Below are 27,198 nucleotides of genomic sequence, written 5' to 3'. Positions count from 1 at the left end.
TGGTTAGAGAAATGAAAGGGAAGGCCTCCGAGTGATGCAGTGGTAAAGTTCTCGTTCTATCATCCTGGTATTGCGGATACTGTAACCTCTCGCATCCGGAGGTCTAGAGGGGGCTGATTGGCCGAGCTCTCTCAGAGGGGAGGGATAAGGGGTACTTAGTGCTCCCACATTAGTCACGGCTCCACAGCGTCTGTGAAGAAAGAACAGATAGCACTGTCCTCCGAGTGTGTTACGCCGCCCCCAACGGTAAAGTTTTTTGAGCGAGCAGTTCGAAAAGATGCAGTCGGCTGGCATCACGTGGTTCGGAGGAAACATGTAATAATCTTTGGCCCTCCCGACTGAGTGGTAGTAGCAGCCTTAATGTGGGAGCCCCCTAGTGACGGGGAGGAATTGGCCACGACAAAATTAGGGAGAAAATCTGAGAAAAATCCCCAAAAAATTATTAAATAAGAAAAAAGTCAGATGGTCCACTGTGGCGACCCCTTGATGGGAGCAGCCGAAAAAAAGTTTAGTTTATAAAGTTAAAAACGACATGGAACGACATTACAAGTTACTTAGTAGGGTATTTTTTTTAAGATAATTTTCATACAGTACTAATAACAGTACTAATATGTAAGCATGTATTATTAGAGTTTTTTCAGGCTAAGGAACCACACACACACTGTGACACACAAAATATCCTGCTGCTGTAAATCATTTTGTCCTAAAGGTATACAAACTTTTGCATTCAACTGTAACAGCTATACTAAAATAAAGCTACATTACGAAAAAAAAAATGACAAGAAAATTTGGAAGACTTTCAAGCTTCCGTTTTAATGAATGGACATGACTTTTTGAAATAATTTTTTTTTTTTCATTTTCTTCTTGAATCTTCATCGCTGTGTGTATTTTGATTTTATTGTTTTTTGTTTTTGTAAATCAGTGTTGTTCGTTCGACGTACAGGAGCAAATCCACAAAACGGTTTACCACAGGGTTCAGACTGCACAAACACTATGTCATAAAAATCATTACACACTTACAGGGTTGTACGCTCACATTCATCATGCAGCAGGAGGACACAGAGACAGTCGGGTGGCTTACTGTATATACAGGGTCCTGTGGTGTACAGTAGAAGGTAGGTTTATCATGGAGAGACTGTGAGGACTGATGATTTTAAATACACTTGGCACGGCTTTGATTTGTCACGGACACAAGGTGTGAAAAAGTCTAACAGCCTCAGGTCTGTGGCTGTCACTGTCTATGCCTGATTGGCTGTGTGTGTGTGGGTGGATGTGTAGATGTGCGTGTTGGACAGCATGCGGTCACTTCACTCTGTAGGTGAGCAGTCATCCAAGTCCAGTAACTCCTTGACGAGCCTCTCGCCGAACTGGGCACGGCTGTAACGTTTAACTTGATACGCGTCGGACATCTTGTAGAGGATGTAGGCATTGTTGATGGCGATGCTGATGGTGAGCCAGAAGACCTGCTGCCACGTCTTGTTGGGTTTATGGAAAATGAAGTACCTGCATACATCATTCACAACACTGGTAACAAGATTCTGGAGCTTCCATGCCTGCTACAGTGCATACTGTATATCTGAAAGAGCTATAAATACATGCATTATCTATATCACTGATCCTGTGTAGGTTCATGGAGGCCTGGAGACTATCCCAGGGTATAAAGTGAGCAACACCCTGGATAGGGTGCCAACTTATCACAGGAAACAAGCACACACACACTCACATGCTCAGTCATACACTATGGACAGTTTGGAAATATCAATCAGCCTACAGCAAACGTCTTTGAACCGTGGCAGGAAACTACTGTATATATGTATGTAATGTAAATTCCAATTTAACAATTACAAATGTCTATTGGTTTCCACAGCATCCACTTGCAAAATGAGTCGTGCCGTGTGCTGCAACATACAGTACAGTAAACAGACTTTAAAGAAAGAATATTACTGTTGATAGGGTGTCTAGGACATGTTTTAAGTAGATCACCATCTATAGAGCAGTAACTAACACAGTAAACTCACTTGCTGTACTTGTCATCGTATTTGCAGATGTAACTGAGATGTGCAGCGAAAGCTTCCACAGCCAGAGGACAAGGGATTTCTCCACTCTTCCTCTTGATGATCACACCTAAAACCAGAGCAGAAACATGTGTTAATGAAAACCCACAATGAACCAATAAACAAACTCCGGACTGGTTTAAAAGCCACTGGTCTAATAAATGACGCCAAAACAATGGTCACCTTGCACAAATGTAAGACATGATGTACTGTAATGTTGTGTAATTGCAATCTATTCAGCATACACTTAAATTGTGCACATGACTTAAACTGATCAGCCATAACCTCACCACAGGGGCAGTGGTGGCTCACACAGTTTAGGCAGGTTTGAGCCCTAGCACCTCCAAGGTGCCACTGTTGAGGCCTTGAGCAAGGACCACAACCCCATCTGCTCCACGGGCGCTAAAAAGCAATTTTACTGTGCTATATGGTACATGTAACAAAGAACTGAATCTTCTAGACTGTATTTACAGTCTAATCAGGTTAATTGAATAACATTGATTACCAATTATATACCAGTGACAGGATCTGTTACTTGTGCCTGCATCTGGTCCAATCCCACTGAAAAGCCAATGTAGCACGATAGACAGGTATCAGAGCACCCAGTGCACAAAAGCATACGGGGCTCAGCAGGCAAAGAGTTCAAAGTTGTTGACCTGATCTCCAAATTCCACAGATCCCTATCCAATCACCATCGGGGATGCAGCAGACAAACAAGTCCAATCCAATGGAGGCCCCACCCCACCATCCACAGCACCTAAAGGATCAGTTCCAGAAAACACAGCCCAGCACCAGATGCGCCATGGAGCAACACCTTGAGGGGCCAGAGATGTCCCAGCAGCACGAGGGAACCCCTAAATGCTAGGAGAACCCTAGGTATATACCCATACTCAAGCCCATAGTCACTTAGAGGTACGAATACAAATATTTGCATGTTCAGCATTAAAGTCTCAATACATGGGCGTTTACTGAAACTCATCTCTGAATACATCGCTATAATAGTGCTCCCGATTCTCCAGTAAATATGTTAACATTTTACATACAGTAACATCATTTCAGATATATGTTATTTAGATATAACAGATTTGCAAATCCACTCGTGCAGAGAAAGGACTTGATATGTTATAGGCTACAATTGGTTGCAATAGAGCAGATTTTCATCTGTGTTTATTAAACAATCCGACATGCGTGCAGGACTCCAACTCATTGCCACTGGATGTAAACAACTTATCATTAGATGCACTGCATGCAGCATGAGCTCACTTCTGTCACATTAAGGAGCTTCCTTTATAATCACGGTAAATTATGGCTAGATCAAATACAATGCGGAAGCCGACTGCAACCATAATGAGATCTGAATGCAGATTTATTCTCTTTATTGTCCTGCTGTGTCTTCAGTATTAATAAAGAGATGTGTGTCCTTATTTGCATCAGGACCTACAGCATTATGTCTATGAGTTAATATACAGTATACAGTAATTAAATGAGTTGTATTCCTGACTTTCAGAGGTGGAATATAACTGAGTACTTTTACATAGTTCATGTATCTGTACTTTACTTTTTTATCGAAGGATACTTTTTATTTTTACTCTACTCAAAAGTACAGCAGTTATCTGTACTAATACTTAACTCCACATCTACATTGCGTTGCAGTATCTAACCACAGTGCTGTGCAGAATTTTAAGGGGGAGTTTCGCAACCTGCTGACTGTTACGCGTAATTGTGTGACTTGCCTTTTCTTCTTCAAGTACTCAAGTAAATTGAGCTATTCTACTTAAGTACTCTGTGCCATAAAGAATGTCCAACTAGTGTTGCATGATATCTTTCAAAAATAACAGATTGTGATTATATTGTTACATATGAATCCTAAAAATGTGTTACAGTTTGGCTTTCCTACTGACAGAATGCTGTTTTTTTTTAGAGCATAAAGAGTCTACAGTTAGATATGTACTATCAAATACTCACTCTTTCTTCAATGAATAATATAATGCTCATACACTTTAGTACTAATTACTCTTGTAAAATGATATATTGTAAATATTTATGCAGGGCATTTAAGTCAAACTGAGATTTTAGTTCGGACGTCCTGCTTCATGTCTGAAACACTGGCCTCCCAGGAACTCCTTTAATGAGGCAAACAGTTTTCACAGACAGGTGCGTCTCTTCCGGAAGTTGGCAAGAGAAGGACTGCAAAAGGCTCCGAGCCACCTTGGCTGGGATCGTCATTCATGGATGCACAGCCTCCTTTAAAATGTTTGCACCATTTAAAGGATTTACTGCGGCTAAGAGTCTCATCACTGTACTATGCATAATATCTCCATTCATCTCAATTAAATGAATTAATGAAAATTCATCTCAAGTCTCAGTTTGACATGAATGCCCCTTGTATAATCATGCTATCTGGTGTCACCAAAAGGCAGATGGTTTCATTTTAAAGTCTAAATTTAGGCTCTATTATTTGTGATCTACTGTAAAGATTAATTTGAATTTCTGTAAGGATCTTTTGTGACGGTGCTTATAAACATAAAATAGAACTTAATAGATGATCATTTTAGCATTGAAAGATTATGCTCATGCGGCCATTCTTATAAACCTACATATTTGAGTTTTCTTGTTAATAAGGAACAAATAATAAGTTTAAATGACTTTGAAACTGGTTATCATTAGTTGTTGGACGCATTGGAGAGACTTCCTTAACCCATGAACTTTGCTCTGGTGCTCTGCACCATGAACAGCCATGAAGTCACTAGTCCACATGACAATAATAACTATTTGTCATATGTACCTTATTGCACAGTGAAGTTATTTTTATTCCAGTCAAAGCACCAGACCAGCCAGTATACAGCGCACCTGGAGCAGATAGGGTTAAGGGCTTGGTTCAAGGGCTCAACAGTGCGCAGCTGGGACTTGAACCCCCGACCTTCTGATCAGTAGCCCACAGCCTTAACCAACTGAGCCACCACAGCCCGATTAGAACGTACTTTAGATTGTACTGCAGATTCGTGGATTAGTTTGTGCTGTAGACAAACAGATAATATGCTGAACAGAAATATGCTAACACTTTCATTGAAAAGCATTAAGAATCCACTCAGTCTTTTTTTTTTTACCTTTTCTTCGCATCAAGGATAAGAGTTATATATAGACAAGATTTTACTTATTATTTTTTTTAGCTGCCATTCTTTCCATGGTATACATCTCTCCACAGCTGCATCATCACTTAGTCCAGCAACAACCAAAACACTGTCTTTGCCTGGAGCAATATGTAGACTTCCCAGGGTTGCTATAACCTAAGTACTTTCCCCATGTGTTGGTGTGTTCCAATCATTACAACTAGTTATACGCCAAGCTTAAAATCCTAGAACTGGGTTAGCATCAGAATAACTGAAATTCTGCCAACACTTGGCACACATTAATGGGATACAAGAAATGTATTACTTCTTTCTGCCAATTAGGCAGAAATGTAGGTGCATAGAACGCAGTATGCAGAATTGGTCGAATAAAAAAAGAAAAAAGCTCTCTGTTTTTTAAAACAAATCTATCACCAGCAAATTGACAGAAGTATCTGACATCAAACTGCTGTCAGAAATCGTCAAGGCATCAAATGAAAGCCTGGCAGAAAGCATAATGTGCTGGATGTTTGTGTGTCATAATCTATTAGTATCTGAAGCGTTTATTCAGTGCACCAGCACAAAAAAAATATGCTTCCTGAAAGGAAACTAGCAAACGTTTGCAGTTTCTGTGGTTTGGTGTATACAGTACTGCTCCTGCTTAGATGCATTTGAAGAAGCATTAAACTTTTTTTTATACTTACGCACATAATATACAGTATACTTCATACTATTAACTTATTATACCACTGTTCATTTTAGGGGCCTGGAAAACTGGTATTATCAGCTGATATATTATAATTTAACTGGTTTAAAGAAATTAGCATAGCAGTTAGCATAGCAAGTACTCCTGCTAGCATGTTTTTGGGGCCGTGGAAGAGAAGTGGAGAATAAAAATGAAACCTCCGCACACACAGGGAGAACAATGTGTATGATCTCACGATCAAGCCAGGAACCCTGAAGCTGTTAAGCTGACTCATCACCATTCCACCCATAAATCAAACAAAGCTCAAAGACATTCTAATAATGTTTACTCTTCATTTAACTTCTCAGCAGAAAAGCACACAAAACTATAATGAGGACGCTGTGTATTTAATTTACTACTCTAATCCACTACTTTAATCTCATTATAAGTAATGACTAAAAGCATCATTAATTCCTGCTGAAGAATTGCCAGGTCTTATGTCAGCCCTCTTGTAGTCTTGTGAGCCTGGTTTTTAGAATTTGTGAACTACAGTAATTTGATGTGTTTTGTCAATAATTGTGGACTGGAAAAACACTTACTTTTCCGGAGTGAATCAGGAAATCTGACTAACACACTCACTAGCAGATGACCAGCCACAGATATTTTCTTGCAGGCCATCAGTAAATCCTGTTGATTGAACTTTTTTTTATCCAGTTGCTATACTGTATTGGCCTGTAATGAGCTCACAGCGTTGTTTTTGTTCTGATTGGAACTGGCACGTGAATCCTGAAGCTTAAGGCCAGGAAAGTGTACTAAAGATATTAGAGTACTGTGATTTGTGGAGGCCACGACTTGAATGGTTATAATTGCATAGAGTGACATGATTTGCAAAATTGTAGCATGTTTACTAGGAATGTGCTGTGTTTGGCTGCTGTTCTGAACAGAGATACCTTAAGGCAGTTTTCTTACATGCCATTTAATGAGACATTTTTTTGTACTGCACTGGCAGAGTACAACAATTTTGGAGAATCCTACTGCTGATATCATCGAACAACTGCCATTTTATGTACACACACATTATGACCCCCTGCCTAAAATTGAGTAAGCCCCAATTCTGCTGCCAAAACAGACCTGACCCATTGAGGCATAGGCATCAGTAGCAGATCCTTCAAGTCCTGTGGGGTCTCGTAGATCTGATCTGTTTTTCTAGCACATTCCACAGATGCTCGATTTGACTGAGATCTGGAGAGACCAAGTCAATATCCTGAACCTGTGTTTCTCAAACCATGCTTAAAGTATTTTTTTAGTGTCTTTGGGATTTATGGCATTATCCTGCTGAAAGTTGCCACTGCCATTAGAGAATATCCCTTCCATGAAGGGATGTACTTGATCAACAACAATGTTTAGATATGTGGTATTTGTCAATGGAACATTTTGAATGGAGGTTTCTTCAAGTGAGCATTGGCAAAAGCATCACACTGCCACCTCCAGCTTGCCTTCTTATCATAGTGCATTCTGGTGCCATCTCTTCCCCAGGTAAGAGAGCATGCCCACGTGGGTCAGCATGGACATCCTGACCCTATACACATCAAACTGTATGCAACATGTGTTTAAGAACATTTCTATCAAAACCAGCATTAACTTTTGTCAGCAATTTAAGCTACAGTAGCTCTGCTATTGGATCAGATTACACAGGCCAGCCTTTGCTCTCCACATGCATCAGTAAGTCTTGGCTACCCATGACTCTGTTGCCAGTTCACCGGTTTTCCTTTCTAGAAACCTCCCATAAGACCTGCTATTCTGGAGCTGAGTTCACAATTTGGTCCTTGTCAAAATCAAAACATCAGGTGCCATTGTAACAAGATATGCAATGTTATTCACTTCACCAGTAACTGTTCATAATGTTATGGCTGATATGAACATTGTGAAATTTTGAAAATGGCTGACAATATTAGGCAAGACAGAAGCCAGCCCAGGAAATTTAAGAAAGTTGTGGCTCTCTGGCAGTTCTACGATTTGAACTCCCAAACATCCAGTTACTAGCATAAAAACGTTGAGTTCTATGAGTTCCCCACAAGAGCTGCTTGTATCAGTGCTTCTTTATATACCTTGCTTGATGGGCGAGTAGGCATTGGAGAGAAACCGAAAGTTGCCCTTGTTGTACCAGCTGATTAGTGACATGTTGCCGTTCATCTTGATGTGGGACTGGCCACGCTGCTGGGGGCCCTCAGGGTTACGCAGCATGGACCCGGGCAGACCGGTGCAGTCACTCTTCCTGGTGCTTAGCAGCCCACAGCAGTAGATATCTACACACAGCGAAATGAGAGTAAGACCTCTAGCATCAGTTTCCTGGAATTTAACAAATACGAGGAATAGGAAATGGTGATTAGCTCAACCAACTAAAAACACTTCATGTAACTGACCAACATAAATCACACAAATGTTATGCATGCACAATATTTGGATTTTGTATTCTAGTACAGTACTAAGAAAAGATGAAAAGATCAATAAAAAAAATGGGTCTTACGTAGGCATTGGCCTACGGTTCAGAAGATCCCAGGTTCAAACCCCACAACCACCAAGTTGCCACTGTTGGGCCCTTGAGCAAGGCCCTTAACCCTCAACTGCTCAGATGTGTAATAAGGTAAAAAAAAAAAAATGTAAGTCGCTCTGGATAAGAGCGTCTGCCAAATGCCTAAATGTAAATGTAAATGTAATCTTAAATGGCACTACAGTACATAGTGTAGACTGTGAGATATTGGCTTAGGGAGCAAATATGGAGCTGTTAACCACATACACATAAACTTAAATGAAGTACCTAAGTAAATAGAAGAGAAATAGAAAATTAAATGGTTGCTAAGAAACCATATGATGGTTTCATCATATGACTGGCTTATTTCTGTTGATAAGTTGGTCAGTGTTGTGAAGTACTGATAATGTTCTATTTTTTGTTAATATTAATGATCATATCATCATGTTGACCTGCTGAATTGCAACAGAAGAATATTATTTCAATGACAACACTGTAACGCTTAAAGTAAAAAAAGAAAAAACAAAAAGCAGGGCCACAATGGCAATGATTTAAACTACAGAACAGGAAAACAGGTACTTGTCATGTGGTGATGCATGAGTACAGTAGATGACACAGTAGATAAACTTCATTTTCAGATTTTCAGCAAAAACATCATAATCCTCAATCAATGACACTAATCTCACCGCTAAGATTTTATTTATAATACTAACTTGTTTTAGATTAAAGCTAGTTAATTTTATTGCCCGAGTCTTAAAGAAGGGACCAAAACAGTACTTGTAAATACAGTAATACAGTAATAGCACAGAAGCACTGCAGATAGATATTTTAGCATTTTATTTATTTATCATGCAGGTCTCTATAAGATCCACCGGTCCCTGCCAAAATACATTTATAAATGTGGTACCGTCTGAGTTATCTAGGTCAATCCCTGCCCCCTTTAGGCTTTTAGTAAAAATTCCTCTTGACTTTAAGTAGATTTTGACTATCAGCCATTTAAAGTAGATATGATTAAACATTATTCCACTAAAAATTCAAGATCAAACACATTTTTATCTCTCTATTTATACATTTCCAGAATGTCAGCAAAACTGTAGGAGTTAAAAAAACAGCTGAGGGATAAAGAGACTGAAACAGAAAGTACTGCCTAAACCAGGATTATATTTCACGTCTAACAAATGCGAACAAATTCCCATTCTACAGCCAATTATACTAACTGTTCAAACTGTGAGAAGCAGAAGGAATAATGTAATGAAGTGCGAGTGGCTGTATGTGGATGAGAGTTGCAGTGCTCACCCTGATTCTCAAACTCCTGGAACAGGCTGAGACTGGTGATACTTGGCCCGGTGAAAATGATGGCGTTACGTCCAGACAGGTTTTGGCAGAGCTGCCTGGCCACCAGACTGTGGAGCTGCGGCTTGTTTTTCAGTGTGTCGAGTCCATCTGGACCAGAGCCCTCCTTCAGATGTACATAAATCTGCAAAGAGAAGGCATTATATACAAGCACTGTCAGAACCAGCTTTACCGTTTGATCACTTAGCAGTTTCCGATGATGTTTTTGTACTCAAAGTTATTCAGCATTGAAAAAAAAAATCAGCACTAAAAACTTTTTAAGATCTTAGGTACAGTAATATGTCACTAACTATGACAGAAAATGTCATTTATCTTAAATAGGAGTGCTAGAATTTTGAATATTGAGGTCAAGCAGTTGGATTTTTTTTCTCGCCATCACGTTTTTCTCTTTAAGTGCATAAGTTCCTACTGTACAGTACATAAATTAACAACATAAATTTACAAAACTAACTAGCTAACTAAGAAACCTAATTAGCTAACTAGCTGAGACATAACAGATTGACATTTTTAAATGAACAGAAAACTATCTAAAATATATAAACAGTATATACAATACTGTATTACTATTACATGAATACTATTATATTGGTCATTATAATTTCATGCATTTATTAATATTACTATACCTTATGCCTGTAGCAGTGTGTTTCTCACTAACCTGACAGATGAAGCCAGTGGAGCTGCACTGTCGGACCCATAGGCTGAACTTCCTCTTCTTCCTCTTGCGCAGCTCCCTCTCCGTGCATGTTGTGATGAACACAGGGTCCTCATCGATCAGGGGCTCGTGTAGAACCTGAGACACAGCACACCATCACACTGAGAGCTAAAAGGTAAACTTCATTCATTTTCATGGGGGAAACACGTTGCATCACAATCAACATCCAGGTTTGCAATTTTACTGTCCACAACTGAACCTGGATTAGTCCTGGATTGAACAACATAGTGAATCAGTACCAGTCTGAAGTGCATGTGTGCTGAGTCACTGATTGCTTTGTGTGTCTGAACAGCTGTTCTTATCTTGTGGATGAAATGATGAGCTGGTTCTCTGCCCTGCTTGGAAAGTCATCAAGGACAAGCTGGCACAGCCTGCGCTGCCAAGGCAATGTTGCCATGGAAGTAAAAAAAGCCAGTGAGCAGATGGTGTTTCATTTACTCATGACAGATGAGTGTTCGGGGTCGTGTCTCTCGCCCGCGAGACACTAGAGACTTCCAGAACAACAGTAAAGGATAATGCAAAGCCAAGACAAGCACTTAACATGATTCATTCATTTCACATCTGTTTAAGTGGAGTTTGTAAGGAAAGACCGAGATGGAGTAATTAAGCTTGAAAAATGACAAACCCATGATTCAGAGGAGAGTAAATTATCCACACATCTGCTCTTTAGATATAATTACTCAGTTTCATAGAGGCAATATCAGACTCATCAGCTCAGGCAGGAGATTCCAGGGTGAAAGAAGGATTGTAGTGATTATTAAAAAATGTATAAAAAAATTATTAAAAAGTGGTTAATATCATAAAATCCGTTTATTCCACTTAATTAAAAGAAAAACAGAAATTGGGTAGGGGTGCACAGACACATTTGGTTTTTCTGGTCAAAATGATGAAATACGGCCTTTTCTGGTAGGCCATAGGGACCCTGACATCTAGCCATTCTATTCTCCTGGGTGTTCGTGTGTGAGGGGAGGGGGCATGGTTTAGCCTGGTTGTCTTAGCAACACCTGCACCTGACTGTTTGACTCACATGCTAAGAAGGTAACCTGCCAAAACTGTGCAGAGTGAATGTGAAAATCATTTTTCTTTTGTTCCAAACAACCCTTGATTGTTCCCCAAAGGTTTGACCAACCTTTTCCATTTAGGGGTTAAACAAAGCAAAGGAGCTGGTGTTTGGTGTATAATCACCAGCACATTAAGAGTTATTATTTTGGCTCTGCATGATTTTTTACCATCGTGGTTATGATAGTAATAATTAAAACTGTCGCCTTGCACCTAAAGAGGCAAGGGTTTGATTTCTGTCTCAGGTCTGTCTGCATGGAGTTTGCATGTTTTCCCCAGGCTTGGTGGGTTTCCTTGTGTGTGTGTGTGTGTGTGTGTGTGTGTGTTTGAGCCTTGTGATAAATTGGCATCTGTCCAAGATGTACCCTGCCCTGTGCCCTCCTGGGATAAGCTCCAATCCACCCAGGACCCTGTACACAGGATAAGCGGTAAAGAAGTTGAATGAATGATTTTTACCAAAGTAGTTTGAAGTGTAAAGTAGCTGTGGTAATTTCCAACAACCCATTGGTGTTGGGAAAGAAGGTTTAGAAAGTGTTTAGCATTTCATTTCATCCCAAATGTGTTCAGTGGGGTTGAGGTCAGGGTTCTCTGTAGGCCACTTGAGTTCTTCTACACCAACCTTGATGGACCATGTCTTTATGGAGCTTGTGCTGTACAAATCTGCATTGTCATGCTGGATCTGGCATAGACCCTTTGGTTCCAGGAAAAATAGTGAAGGAAAATCCACAACATACAAAGACATTCTGAAAAATTGTGTCCTTTCTAAAATTGTGGAAATTATTTCATATAGGTTTGTGATGGATATGTGTTAAAAACTTTTCAACCATTTAGTTTCAGTGAATCTGATGTGGTTCAGTTAACAAATCATCATACTGCTTATACAGATAACAATACATTAATATTTGGGGAAAGTGAAATATTGAATATCAGAAATGTATCCATCTGCATCCATTTTCTTTCTGAATTATTAGATATGTAAGTGCAGGAGATTTGGATTTATGGGAAATGCTAATTGAATTGGTCTAAGCTACGATGAAAATTTCGCTGTGGCAGCTCAGGCTATTTGTTAATCAGAGAAATGAATTATTGCTTCGCCTTATTGGAACAATTTTTTTTATTGGGTGCAGCATAGATGGCTGGTAAGTGGATGGAATGTACTAGATCTTTACAAAAACAATTCCTAGTGTGCTGGGAAAAAAGTCCCCCCAAGAAAGTTTTGTCTTGAACTGGCCTCCTTTATTCTGCCCTCATTCTTACTGATCAGAAATGTAATCGGTGGCCGGAATTCGGGAAAGAGAAATGTGTTTTCTTGTAACCCACAACATACAGTATCGAGTGACAGAAATGATTTCAAAGCATCCTTTATCAATCTTTATCCATTTACTTTTTGGATTATTAAATATTTGTGTATGGAGCACAGGACATTTGGATTCATGAGAAATGCAAATTGAATTGGCCTAATCTACGAAGACAAATTCACTGTGGCAGCTCAGGCTATGTGTTAATCAGAGAAAATGAATTATTGTTCCACCTAATTTGAACAATTCTTCTTATTGGGTGCAGCGAAATGGTGTGACACAGCCTACAATATAAGGGGTGCAATGTGTAAATTTTGTCCCTCCAGTAAAAAAAATGTTGTATGAAAACAGATGCCTGAATTGTGTGTGTATAATAATAATAATAATAATAATAATAAAGTTCCTGGAAATAAAAGTGTTGTCTTATTTAAGTGTCTGTACATTGAAAATATTTGCGATGTGTTGTGCTTCAGAAATCCTTTTCCTTGCCCTCATTCTTATTGACCAGAAATGCAATCAGTGGCTGGAATTCAGTGTTTAAACAAACAACTCATACCAATACTACTGTTACGAAAAAACACACATCTGTTGCAAAAAAATTAAGTAAATCTGGAAGCACCTTTTTTCCCCCAAAATTTGAGGCAAACTTATGATATACATACTGTACGGTTTGTGCTGTAGCGGAAGTGTTTTAGAACTAAAGATGAGTCTTATGACCGAGATCTCTGGGAATATAAAGATGGTGGAGAGGGAAGTGGATTGTTAGCGGGCTGACTCAATCCGGTGTTCATGAAGGAATCACCGCAGGCATGTACTGTAATAAGCCAGGCTAGTATTGACAGCTAATCTCATCTATCTGGCTCAGTAACGTGAACAGGATTTTGCATATTTATAGCCAACTTTGTTCTAACGATCGCAGAATTAAAATGCAATGCAGATCAATCGGATCTAACCTGTAAATTATCTAGAAAACGTCCGAACTCAACTTTCATTTAATTTAATAGCATCATCTGCTGCAAGTTGTGTTTACAGCTTAACTTGTTATAACCGGCCAGGCAGAACATCGATAACGGTCAATTAGCTCATTAACTACTGAACTGGCCCATAACTACTTTTAAAACCTGGGCATGGATGCCAAGTGGGCTCAGGGAGTAAACAAATCATATAAAATGTTTTTAGAGCTCAAAAATGAAACTCTGAAAAAGTACACACATCCAAACATCAGCTCTGGCAACTGGGTCATCTCCCTGTAATTTGCATGACACATGGCTTCTTTCTCTGTCAAACACTCTTATAACTTGCTGTGAGAAGCTCACATTGTGTCACCCATAAAATGCCATGCTGTCATTGCATTTCTAACAAAAAAATACCTGAAAGGCTCACCATATCCCGCTTACACCTCCTGAATTGGTTGCTGTGTTTGCGGGTTGAAAAAAAAAAAACACCAAAGACAAACGTAGACGTGTAAAAGTGTGTTCTTCAGAGAATAAAGGCTCTAAGCGTTAATTGGTGGAAGTGGGTATTTCAATGACCCGTGGCACATTTAAATAGGATGGCGGTCTACACAGGCAGCATTTAAAGAATCCATTAAAGGGAGTTAAATCAGCAGAATAAATCATCATCATTATCATCATGATCACTCCTTGAAGGTCAATAAAACTGCAAAATGTGATTCTGTTTGTGGCCTCTAAACCACAGGGATAGACAGATGAGTGAAGAAGGAGAGGACTTGACAGGTGGCACGTCTACAGTGCTTCTAATTACAGCTGGAGGGCCAAAGTTACGCCTTAAATCCCCAACCCACTTCCTGCTGGCACACAAATGCTCAGCCGCCTTGCCTGTCCTAGTTTCTAACGAGTTAAGATTTGGTGGGAGATTGTTACGTCCCCCGGTAATGTCTGAAATTGGCTTCTGTGGCTCGTTATATGCAAAAAGTAACTGAATGGATCTCTTTATTGCTTTTCCAGAACAAAAACATTTGCAGATTGTCAAAAAGCTAACTTACCAATTTACTGACTCTTGCAGATAAAATCTATTTGAGTATTTATTGGATTATTTTTTTTATATTGCACTGGGAAAACCAGTCTCAGTACTTAATGTGTATTGCTGAACAAACATTCTACGGAAATAAACCGAGCACTGTATTAGAGTACTCTAATGGAAAAGGAGCAATGTGGTTGCGATAAAATAACCCATTTACCAGCTTGTGGCAGCACTGCAATGATATTAAGATTCCTATGGCTTTCTACAGCTTACCACGCAAACACATTATAGGTAAACAGTAGCTATAACGTATATAATGTACTGTGAATGTCAATGCAGCTGAAGTAGGTTTTTCCTTACTCGCCTTAGAAATGTGGCCTCTACGAGATTTGAACAAATAAATGTTTAATTAATATAGAACCTTTTATTATCTTTGTTTATCTTATTTATATAAATATTCATTACTGCCTGTTGGGTATGGCTTTCCATTACAATTTCCTTACCTAATGAATTATTAACTGTACCAGTTAACATTACAAAAAGTTAAAATGTTAAATGCTTTTAATGTCCCATATTTTACTACTTCTTTAACAAGTTAACAGAGGTCTTAGAGCTAAAAAGTGTGTCTGTTAACAATCCAGCTTAAATATCCCACATCTATAGCAGGTTTGGATGACAAACTGGACTAGGGTGCAAACACTGAGGCTAGGGACATAGTCACCTCTACTTCCTGAGAAGAGGTGTTTGGCCAGTGTGATTTTTTTATTCTGTGTTGTATTGGGGCAAACTGTGTTGTAATAGTGTAGGAGATTCCAACAGGCTTAATAAGCTGCTTAGCAAAGCAGGCTCTGTCATAGGTCCATAAAAGACTGGACTCACTAGAGATAGTGGTCAAAAAAAGGACACATCAAAAAAAATACAAACCCACTCAAACCCAGTATGGGCTTTCTTTTTTAAAAATATATATATATTTTTTTCCAATTTTCTCCCCTAATTTTGTCGTGGCCAATTCCTCCCCGTCACTAGGGGGCTCCCACATTCAGGCTACTACTACCACTCAGCCGGGAGGGCCGAAGACTAGAACGTGTTTCCTCCGAACCGCGTGACGTCAGCCGACCGCATCTTTTCGAACTGCTTGCTCACGCACCGTTAGGGGCGGAGCAACACACTCGGTGGAAAGCGCTAGCCGCTCCTTCCGCGTGCGCAAGCTCACAGACGCCCCTGATTGGCCGCGATTAATGTGGGAGCACAAGTACCGCTCATCCCTCCCCCTGAGAGAGCTCTCTTTGTGCCTCCGGCTGTGAGAGGAAAACAGCATCACCCGGGGTTCGAACCAGCGATCTCCGGATGGTAGGGCGAGCGCTTTACCACTGCGCCACTCGGAGGCCAGTATGGGCTTTCTTAACAAAACAAAAGATCCAGGTCCAAAGTGCAATTCCCGCTGTGTGTCTGTGTGCATGGAGGTTGAATCTTCTCCCTTATGCTTGGTGGTTTTCCTCCGGGTTCTCTGGTTTCCTCCCACAGGCCAAAGATATACAGATTAGGCTTATTGATGTTTTCAAACTGCCCCTAGTGTTTGAATGAGTGTGATAATGTGGACCGGAGGTCCTACCACTGTCATACAAATGGAAATATATACAATAGTCTACATTGGCCACCATGGTCCCTATATATATATATATAGTACTTTTGTATTTCTTTTTATTTCCTCCTTCCATTAAGTTCCTTAAGTTTTTTTGTATATGATTTTGTCTATGCTGCTGTAGAACTGCTATTTTCTTTGGAATTAATAAAGATTTATTTTATCTTATTCTACAATGCAATTTTTAATCCCCTAAACTCCCTCTGTTTTACTCCTCCACCATAAACCGTGTTCAACAAGCAGTGAGAGGGTATCTTCTTAAGGACAAAAAAAAAACAAAAAACATTTCTTACTTTTTTGTGTGCTCATTTGTTTAAACACCCACACTACAGACTCATCTGAAAGACTAAAAATGACAAAAAAAAAGATTTTAAATAATGGGTCCGCTTTAAATTCACAGTAAATAACTAAAACATTTACAGTAAAGTGCTTAAATATCTTTTATATAATAAAATGCTACATAATACAGTACATTTGCTCATTTAACTAATGTTTTATGATTATGATTTATGGGATACAACATGATACAGCTATGCTGAGGAGTCAGGGTCCAGGACACAACCATAGCAGCACTGGGATTTAAGCATCTGAACTCTTTATACAAAGCCTGAACCACCGAGCCATCAAACTACATTTCGTCAGCCACCTCTACAGCAGAATTAACTCACATTAAAACATCAAGGTCATTGTTTTGCTAAACCAGATTTTTTTTTACAAGAATATAAAAACTCAAACAGGGTTTATACAGTATGCATCTAAAACTGTTGCTAAAACAAAGAACATAAAAATTATTCACCAATGTGCAGATTGACACAAAAACAATCCTTTGTCTATTGTCACTCCTACCAAAAATGTTATAACCCTCTATGAACTGTGTGGTGGGATATAATACATTATATATAATTACTCTCATACAGTTAGTGCATCATGGGCACCAAAATCAACTGAAAAGATAAGCACCACTGCACTAATAAATCAGTGACTTTGACCAAGGTTGACTACAACAAAACTAATTTGTAAACCACAATATTACTTTATTTTAGCAGCTTTAACTTGAAACAAATGTTTTTTACGATCTTCTAAAGTATTTGTAGCTACTGTAAAATGATTTTTACCTTGTTCCTTTGCTTTGCTGTCTCTACTTTCTACTTCTGCTTACTAAAAATTATCACAATCGAAGCAATAAATTATTATAATTAAAACCAACCAATATATTATAGATATTAAATTGCATACTTCAATTACTGCAAACACAACTGCAGGCTTATTTATCTGCAGGCTTATTATTGTGGCAAAACTGTGGGAGGTAGAGTTATAGATTTCCGAAAAATCACACAAACTTCAACACTTACATAAACCAAAACAATAAAAAGAACACCATTTGTGCTTTTTAACACCTTTGTGACACAAAGTAAATATGCACAAAATATTTTCTATCAGTTTGCATTTTTGCTCTTCTCAGAACTGCAAAAGCCTAACCTCTTTTTTGTTGTTGTTAAAATTTTATGTGAACTAATGTTTATTCTAATAAGTTTTAACTGGATTAGTTCTTGCAACCAGTATTGTCAAGTGCATTTGCAAAACCTATCAAGCACCATAATGAAACTGGTTCTCATGAAGACCTTCACAGTAAGGCAAGACCAAAACTTACCTCTGCTGCAGAGGAGAAGATCATTTAATTTAGAGTTCCCAGCCTCAGAAATCGCCAATTAACAACCAGCACCTCAGATTAGAGCGGTTATGAAGGCTTTACAGAGCATCATGAGCAGACACACCTCAATATCAACTGTTCAAAGGGGATTATTGCATATTTTGGACGCCTTCAACATTGTTTTACAATGGAGAAATAAATAAAAATCAGGACAACCATGGAATAGATGGTGTGTCCAAACTTTGGACTGGTTTTGTATACAGTATGTAACCAATGTGTTTGGTTACATTGCTGTCATGGTTTTTTCTTGGGGAATGTTTAGGAATGGATGCAACTGCAATCATTCTTGGATTTCTGTGGTATAAGAGAAATAAAACACTTTAAAACAATTCGATCAACAAAAGTAAGTCATGTTAATAAGGAGAACCTTAGAAGCATTATTATTTCTTGTATAGTTCTACCCTTTTAGATGAAGCACCTTGAGACTGTACAGTAAGAAAAAAACGTGTTATATTAATGTGCATCTCTACCTGTGTTTGTGAGGGTCGGAAGGCACAGCTGAAGCTCTGCTGCAGTGAGTCCAGGAAGGGCTGGATCTTGTAAAGGCCCTGGTTTCCACCTTGGCTTGAACGGAAGGCCACGATATGGAAGTACTTAAGGATCTTCTCGAAGCGTGCCTGGCTCATTTTGAGTGCTATGCTGCGGTTGCTGAAGAAGCCGCTGCTCCAGATGCTCAGGACGGATTCACAGCGGTGCACGCTGGTGGAGATCACAAAGCCCAGGAAGGCTTTCATCTCAGCCGGTGTCACATTGCTCCATCCTTCATCACTGCCAAAGCGCTCCTGGTACTTCTTAGCATACATGTTGGTCTGAGTCACCATGTTCTGAATAACATTGTCGGGTACGAAGAGCTGGAAGAAGTCCATGGCTGTGGCAGTGGCCGGCATTTTCTGCGTGGGACCTGATTTTGGAATAAAACACACAAAAGTCAGTGTGTTATGCCACATACGGTACATTATATAATATACTGTAGCACAAGGTTTAAGGCACTAAGCACAAGCCTTTATGAGTAACCTTAAACCTCATCTAAATGAAAATAATAATTATAAATGCAAATTATTCACATTTCCCTATGAAGTATTCATACTAAAATTGGTGTAATATTCTAGAAACATATGACCTGTAAAAATTGTTGACTAAATTAAAACATTACGTTACAAAACATTTTTGGTAAAAAATCTGTAGTGTCCGTAACCATGTCAAATTCATGTTGGCAATATCTTAACAATTTGGCATTTTAGAATATTACACTTTTTTAGGTTTATGTCTTTTCATGTGAAATCTGAATTGGAAATCTAAGTTGTGTCTGAATGATAATTAAGATCATTGGACACTACATAAAAGGGCATAAAATTGTATTAAGCGAACGTGTTTCTTTTTATCTGATTAAAAATATAAATGTGTGTACATATTTAGAAGAAACATGGATTGGGAGGTAAGAAGAATTATGTATTATGAAAAATGGTGTCATACGATCCTATCTGAAAATTCACTTTTACAGAAAAGACATTTTTGAGCACCAATACCATGTTATGGCCGTGTAAGCCGTGCACTGACTCTGATCTGATCTCAGCAAATCAAATTTTCCCCACTGTGACCTGATATATACAGTACAGTACTAAGAAACCCTGGCTCAGTGCTCATCTCTGCAGAGGTCATATTTAGGAGCTAAAGTACATACAGTAAGACTAGGCTAACTTTGCCTGCTTTAGCTCTTAGTTGTATTTTAACTTTTATATCGCCATCATTTCTTCTTCTTTGTCTTTCGGCTGTTTCCTTTCAGGGTCGCCACAGCGAATCATCTGCCTCTATCTAACCCTATCCTCTGCATCCTCTTCTCTCACACCAACTAACTTCATGTCCTCTCTCACTGCATCCATAAATCTCCTCTTTGGTCTTCCTCCAGACCTCCTGCCTGGCAGTTCAAACCTCAGCATCCTTCTACCGATATATTCACCATCTCTCCTGTGAACATGTTCAAACCACCTCAATCTGGCCTCTCTGACTTTATCTCCAAAACATCTAACATGGGTTGTCCCTCTGATGAACTCATTCTCGATCCTATCCATCCTTGTCACTCCCAAAGAGAACATCTTCAGCTCTGCTACCTCCAACTCTGCCTCCTGTCTTTTCTTTAGTGCCACTGTCTCTAAGCTGTAGAGCATCGCTGGTCTTACCACTGTCCTGTACATCTTTCCTTACATTCTCGCTGATACTCTTTTATCGCACAACACACCTCAAACTTTTCTCCACCCATTCCAACCTGCCTGCCAACCCACATTCTCCGTTGCTCTGGTCCGTTGACCCTAAGTACTTAAAGTCCTGCACCTTCTTTACCTCTGCTCCCTGTATCCTCATTGTTTCTCTTGGGTTCCTCTCATTCACACACATGTATTCTGTCTTGCTGCGGCTAACCTTCATTCCTCTGCTTTCCAGAGCATACCTCCACCTCTCTAGATTTTCCTCCACCTGTTCCCTGCTCTCGCTACAAAGCACAATGTCATCTGCAAACATCATAGTCCATGGAGACTCCTGTCTAATCTCATCTGTCATCCTGTCCATCACCAGGGCAAACAAAAAGGGGCTTAGAGCCGATCCTTGATGCAGACACATCTCCACCTTGAACTCGCCATCATTATATCATTATGTCGCCATCATTTGTTTGTCAATATTGCGGGTAAGAAAAGTCGTGAAAACTGGCGAAAAATGATTGAAAAGGTCCCAAACACAGATGCTTCTGGTTTTCAATCTCGACTTCTAATTAGCTAAGAAAGTACACTTCCTCAAAGGGGCAGTTCATTTAAAACTACATACACTGTAACATGTTTCGAAAAGGAGCGAAACAGAAAGAAAATGAAGCATAGCAGGACGCAAGATCTGAGTTGAGTACTCTTTTTTTTTTTTTCAACCAGGGTCCTTTAAGAGTTATGCAATTTGTTGAAAAAGCAGTATGATAATGTGATCTTTAGCCTGTTGGCTTAAACAATTCTTCTTAAAGCATGTCTTTATAAAACTTAATAAAGTTACAAGACTGATGAGTGTAAATCTGGGCAGATAAATGCTTTTGGGAATATGGCTGAGTATTTTAATAAATATTCAGCAACAGCCTTGTTGCTGAATCCTAGTCCCTGACTATCTTATCTCTGTTGTTACAGATTTGACATACAGTATTACATTTGTGTTTTTAGAGTTTGTGTGTTTAACATGGCTGATCATCAATTTGAAAGAATGAACGAACATAAGACTACAATTCGTATAAGTGCTCCATTTAATTTTGCTTTGCCACAATTTAAAAACACTGAAATCTTACACAGTAACTGAACAGCATTCTGGGATCATCATCATTAGCTCTAGGATCTGGATGTCGCTATGAATAGCGTCATCTGTGCTTTGCCATGACTCACTTTAAACCCCTCTGGCAAATCAAATGCCTCAGTGAATCCTCAGAAGTATTGATGCTGTTCCTTTCCCACATTTTCCTTCCTTAGAGGCTTTGCTCTGCTAAAGGGGAAAAAAAGCCATTTCCTCCAAGTGCAAGGAGTTTTTTACTGTATTGGTCCCTTTATTTACCCACTATTTCATTAACTTTGGGGCAAAAAAAAAAATTTAATAAAAAATCTCTTTCTTGAGGTGCCATGTCGAGTAATTAGATCCACAAGTTATTGGAACAGATTTTACCCACTCATTTCAGGGGGCTTGGGACTAGACCTGAGAATGCCCTACTTCAAAGTGGCTGGGTGTTATGTACTGTATGAGCTTTGCACCAGTGCCCAAACAGTGGCACCAAAGAAATGGCAAGGCTCAGTTCTCCAACCCTCCAACCAGCAACACAGAGCCTAACCAACTGAGCCAAGCCTTTAATTACTGTCCTTATTTACCTCACTAATATACTCTGTGCTTATTTCTGCCTCCTTCGATATTTCTATGGTTATTTCATTGTATAGTATGGTGAGCACCTGCTGCACTTTGCAGTACCAGCATATTACAGCTGATGGTGCCCTTGGGGTCAGTACTGTTCAGCTTTAGAGACTGGAATCAAACAGCTCTGTATGGTTTATTCCATAGAGAGTTAGCAACCTGTCCTTGGCAGCACAAGAGTCAGCTTACATGGGTCAACAAAGTCATATCTAAATGAGCTACTACTGCAGTGCAGAAAGGCTCCAATTGGCCAGCTACCCTGTCATTTTCCAAGTCATGCTTGGTAAGTTCCCATTCTTTATTATTCCCTAAAACCATGCTTAGTTCCATGTACTATCCTCTGGTTTACCTGCCACTCCCTCTAGGCAATAATCTCTGATCAGGAGTTACCATACAGCCCCAATATAACTGGAACTGTTTATGAACAATCTCTTCCCTTCTGGGTTACAATTAAGATGCAGGCCAGGACAACAATCACAATGGTGAGATAAAATTCTATCGATGAACAGAGCTTGTGTGTTCAACTATGCATGAAATTGCCAAACATTTCACTGCTTGACTTCAAATCCTGATAGACAAAATGTTACAGCTCTAACACACCATTCAGCAGAGGCCAGAATTCTTCTTCACAGATGTACATAAGATGCACAGGTGAGAGTGTGAATAATGCTAGATGTGTTGCTGCTGCTTCTGTATGGGTATAACCATTTAGCTTCTTTCTCCCTTCATGTAGCGCTTTGATTTCCGTTATGCCAAATGACCCAAAGAGCTTTGTGCTTCCAATTCTACTTTCTTTTTTTACTTGTAATGTAAAACACACCAACATGATTGTCTATTAATCCTGTGTAGGGTCACAAGGGACCTGGAGCCTATCCAAGGGAACTCAGGGCACAAGGCAGGGTACACCCTAGACAGAATGCCAACCAATTGTACACAATCGTACAATACCTGCAATTTCTTACATTGAGGGCAGTCAGCCTACACTGCATGTCTTTGGGGAGGGAAGAACAGGCAAAGTCCACACACAGGCCAGGTTCATACCCCTAGCCCTGGAGGTGCGAAGCAACAGTTTTAGAAAATCTAAACAAAGAAACCTACCTCATTACTAACTATCTGTATCTCAGATATTAAGGATTGATTAGAGTTCAATGATTTTCCACCAATTTTTTCCCATAATTGCCACCTACGTAGCATTTAGGTCTCCATATTATATGACAGCTACCAACAGGGGAGGGAAAAAATTCACCTGCTTCCTCTGACAAGTCAGGTCAAACAGTTCTTTTCGAAGTACTGCTCACGCTTTACCACAATATTTATACTTAAATTGAATAATGAATATTAGATAAAGGTTTATGCTTAATATTCATGGTATAAAATCCTACCAAAAAACTGTTCATTTATTAGCTAACATTAACATGCAAGGCCAGTGGTCTGCGTCAATATAAAGTGTGTGCACCTTCATAAATGTGCACAGTGTGAGTGTGTGTCACCAGGAGCCCAAACCTCCATGGGTAGTTTAACAGCAGTATTATTTGACTGGAGCACTGTATGAAAGCCCTTATCTACCTGAAGCACATGTGAAAAATAATCATGTTATATAACGTCTGAGTTCATTCACCATTTTATTTTTTAATTACTGAGATTCATTATTCAGTTATACATCGGGAATCATATTTGTGAAAATTCCTGCCTAATTAAATGTAATGATCCTGTCTTAATGTCTCACACCTCATTGACTTTATTAATTAGGTTTTCTGTGCATTGTGTTATTGATGCTATGAATTTATGTCCATACAATATTGGGTTTATTTACTACAGTTACCGAATAATTTTAATAACTGAAACATTTTTGAATTTTATTTCAAGTTGCCATGTCTTTACATTGCCCATTGTATACTCTTCTTTAAACGTGTAGATCTTTGAATCACAATGAGAATCAATAAGAGTGGCATTAACGGAGCAAATTGTTTAAATCAGAAATATAATTCCAATTACACAAATGAACAAACAGTCATGAGAAAGCAAATCACTGGAGGATTTCATGGCCATTATAAATCTGCTGTAGTTTGCCTAATAGTCTTATACAGTATAATCTACATGTAATCCATCTCCACTGCCCAATAAATAAATCAATTAACATCTAACTCTAAGCCTAAAGAAGCTTTCAGAATTTACATGTGTGAGAAACATGAAACCTGGGAGTTCAGGTGCGAATTGCCATTGTCTACTACTAAAATAATACCCATTTCTGCATCTGTTCCCTTTATCAAAGCGTCAACCAATAAAATGATCTCACATGACCATAATGAGCTACTCACCTGCTGTTCTGTGTTTGCCCTTCAGCCCTGTGCACATAACACACCCTGTATAATAGCCTTAACCTTATAACAGCTACTATTTTACCAGGACTTGTGTCTATATACTGTAGATGTGAAACAGACACAGCATGCACACACACACACACACACACACACACACACACACACAGCCCCATGAAGAGCAGTTTACAGAGCTTATCTAATTGATGAGATCTTCTATTAACACTAAACAGCATGTTAAGATGAACTTTTAAAAGCATAGCGACTGTCTGGAAATTTGCTCTGCCAGAAACGCTCAGAGTAGAGCCGACAGTTTATTTCATAATAATCGAATAATTCTGCCCTATGGTCATTGTTTTTCACAGCTGTTTACAGTAAAAAGCTAAAAAAAAAAAAAAGGTTTGCTTTTTCATGTTTGTCAGTAAATTATGTACTGTAGATAAAATAAAAAAATTACATTTTACTTTTAAAGTGAAGCAAAATAAAAAAAAAACCTAATAATTAATTTAGAATTGGGTGCAGAAAAAAAATGGTATAACATAAAATTATTAATTATAATTAATAGTTTGATGACATATTATAACAAAATTATTAATTTGTATTCACAGTTTAACACAGAGCAATCATTTTAAAGGGTTTTTTTATAAAGTAAGACACTGTTGCTTAAATCAAGTAAGAATTGTGCTAAATACGTTTTATATACGTGTTATATATAAAGGTATAACAAGCCATATGTACTGGTACCACTTGAATAGAATTGCTGGGTTTAATGGTCGATCTGGTTCCACAAATGAGCCATTGGTATCTATCATAATAATGTTCACACACTGACTGTTTAACATTATTTACCTTACACTATCACACATCTGAGCTGAAGGCACTGCCGTTGTTTATATAACATGCAATTTGCATGATAACTAATTATTATTATTACAATTTAAAAAGCTTAACACGAGTGGACCCCAAAATACACCATGTAAATCTGTCAGATGTTTTTGTTTACCTGGACTACTGACTGCAGCTCTTATTTGCTTTCATTAAAGTATGTGCACTTGTGTAATATATAACGTATGCTCAGGATAAATCAACTCTGTGTCACTCTCTGACCCCGTGATGAAGCCCTGCTGTAGTTGGCAGTGTTCCTAGAGCCACGCAGAACAGCACTGCATTATGGTTTCTCTCCGAAATGCAGAGAAAGGTCTGGTTCAGTCAGCATGACGACCTTCTGCACATTAAAGTGCTTCAATGTAGTCGGTTTTTCAACCCACACATCTGCGTATGCATAAAAACCTCAAAAGAACCTGATACACAAAAGTGGAGGCAAATGGACTTTAAATACACACTACTGTATATTCAAAGTAAAAATAACATCTTATCTGATACAAGGCTATCACTGAAACAACCATCACATAATAGCACCAAGGACATTAACAGCATGGTACTGTACGGTAAAGGCACAGTGCCACTTGTCAGAATGAAGCAAAGCCTGTGGAAAAAAAAAACAATAAGCAGATGGTGCATTTTCCCCTCACTGTTACTGGCAGAAGTGTATACCATTCACACACAGCTGCAGGGTGAGTGTATTCTCAACCATATGATTGGCAGTGGAATGGATCGACTCATGTGGGTTAAATCATAATCAGGTTTATGTGCCTCATCCTCCAAAAATGGGCAAAACTGGGCCTAAAGGGCTTAAGGCAAAATCTTGAATTTCCTCATTTTATCTCCACTGAACAAACAAGTAAGACAAAAGGACACACTATGTAGATAAAAAGAGACATACAGTATTCCAGAATGTACAGTGTGTGTGTATAGTAAAAATTGCTCTCATCCCATTTTAGATCTTTTCTTAGCTTCTACTTTAGTCTGCGTCAAAGATATAAATATTCCTAAAAATGTCATACTGTATGTTAGTAATACCTGACCATCAAACTCATACGTGGGCCTATTAAAAGCTTAGGACTCCAGAGAATGTCTTTTTATGTCTTTAATACATTACAATTTCCAGGTCCATGAAGACATGATTGTGCAAGGTTGTTGTGGAGGAACTCCAGTGGCCTGCACAGGTTCCTGACCCCACCCTCACTAAAGCCCTCTGAGATGCTGACTGCACCCTGGGCCTACTCAGTGCCTGATGTCACTAATACTTATAAATGAATGAGCAAATCCCTATAGCCAGAAAGATAGGGAGTGGAAGGAAACAATAAAGAGGAGACCACATCTGGGCCCGTATTTACTAAGCATCTCAGAATCAGTCTTAGGAATCACGCTCAAAGTTAATTTAGAAATAAAAAGTAGGAAATAAAAGTTATTTATGAAGCTTCCTGCTCTAAGTTTCAGCAAGGAGTAGGGATGCTTTTAAGAAAGCATGTGATCACACTTTTGACAGTGAGATTTGCAAAGTAGGCTTCACATTATAGTGGATGTTTTGACAGTTTTAAACGGTGGAAAAGCAAAATGGTGAAATCAGAGCCAGTTGAGTGAAGGTTTTATCCACAAAACATCTACATGCGTGACTGCATGTAGTTATCCTAATCAGACTGCTCCAATCACAACTGTTCAAGCTCCTATAATAGAGCTGTGTAGGACTGTCATAATCTGATCAAAATGACTTTGGAAAAAAGCTGAACTGCAGAGAGGATGAGACCATTTCGCTTGCGGACGAGGTAGTAAAATGTAAAGAAATAATTAAAAGAAAATTCTGCCCTACTCTTTTTTTTCCCACAGTTTAATAAAAATTAGATTCGGGACAGTGGGTTGTGGATATACGGCCTATTTCAATGATTTGTCATCTATGAGTATTTCTACTATCCAGTCTTTTAGTA

At 38.9% G+C, this 27,198-nt stretch overlaps 1 protein-coding gene across 1 annotated transcript in view; it reads right to left on the bottom strand.

Annotated features, from left to right (window-relative positions):
- Positions 1 to 617: 617 nt before the first annotated feature.
- The window catches only part of pgbd5 (piggyBac transposable element derived 5), a 32,851-nt gene continuing 6,270 nt past the window's right edge, over positions 618 to 27,198 (bottom strand). Inside the window, exons 2-7 of the mRNA XM_053502435.1 lie at positions 18,608 to 19,038; positions 10,388 to 10,522; positions 9,673 to 9,853; positions 7,955 to 8,152; positions 2,019 to 2,124; positions 618 to 1,503 (exon numbers count right to left, since the gene is read on the bottom strand). Coding sequence (XP_053358410.1) covers positions 1,308 to 1,503; positions 2,019 to 2,124; positions 7,955 to 8,152; positions 9,673 to 9,853; positions 10,388 to 10,522; positions 18,608 to 19,038 — 1,247 coding nt within the window. The 3' untranslated portion in view covers positions 618 to 1,307. The remainder of the gene's footprint in view (positions 1,504 to 2,018; positions 2,125 to 7,954; positions 8,153 to 9,672; positions 9,854 to 10,387; positions 10,523 to 18,607; positions 19,039 to 27,198) is intronic.

Source organism: Clarias gariepinus, chromosome 8 (genome assembly GCF_024256425.1).
Source record: "Clarias gariepinus isolate MV-2021 ecotype Netherlands chromosome 8, CGAR_prim_01v2, whole genome shotgun sequence".
Lineage (NCBI taxonomy): Eukaryota > Metazoa > Chordata > Actinopteri > Siluriformes > Clariidae > Clarias > Clarias gariepinus.
This window is presented reverse-complemented; position numbering and strand designations above follow the sequence as displayed.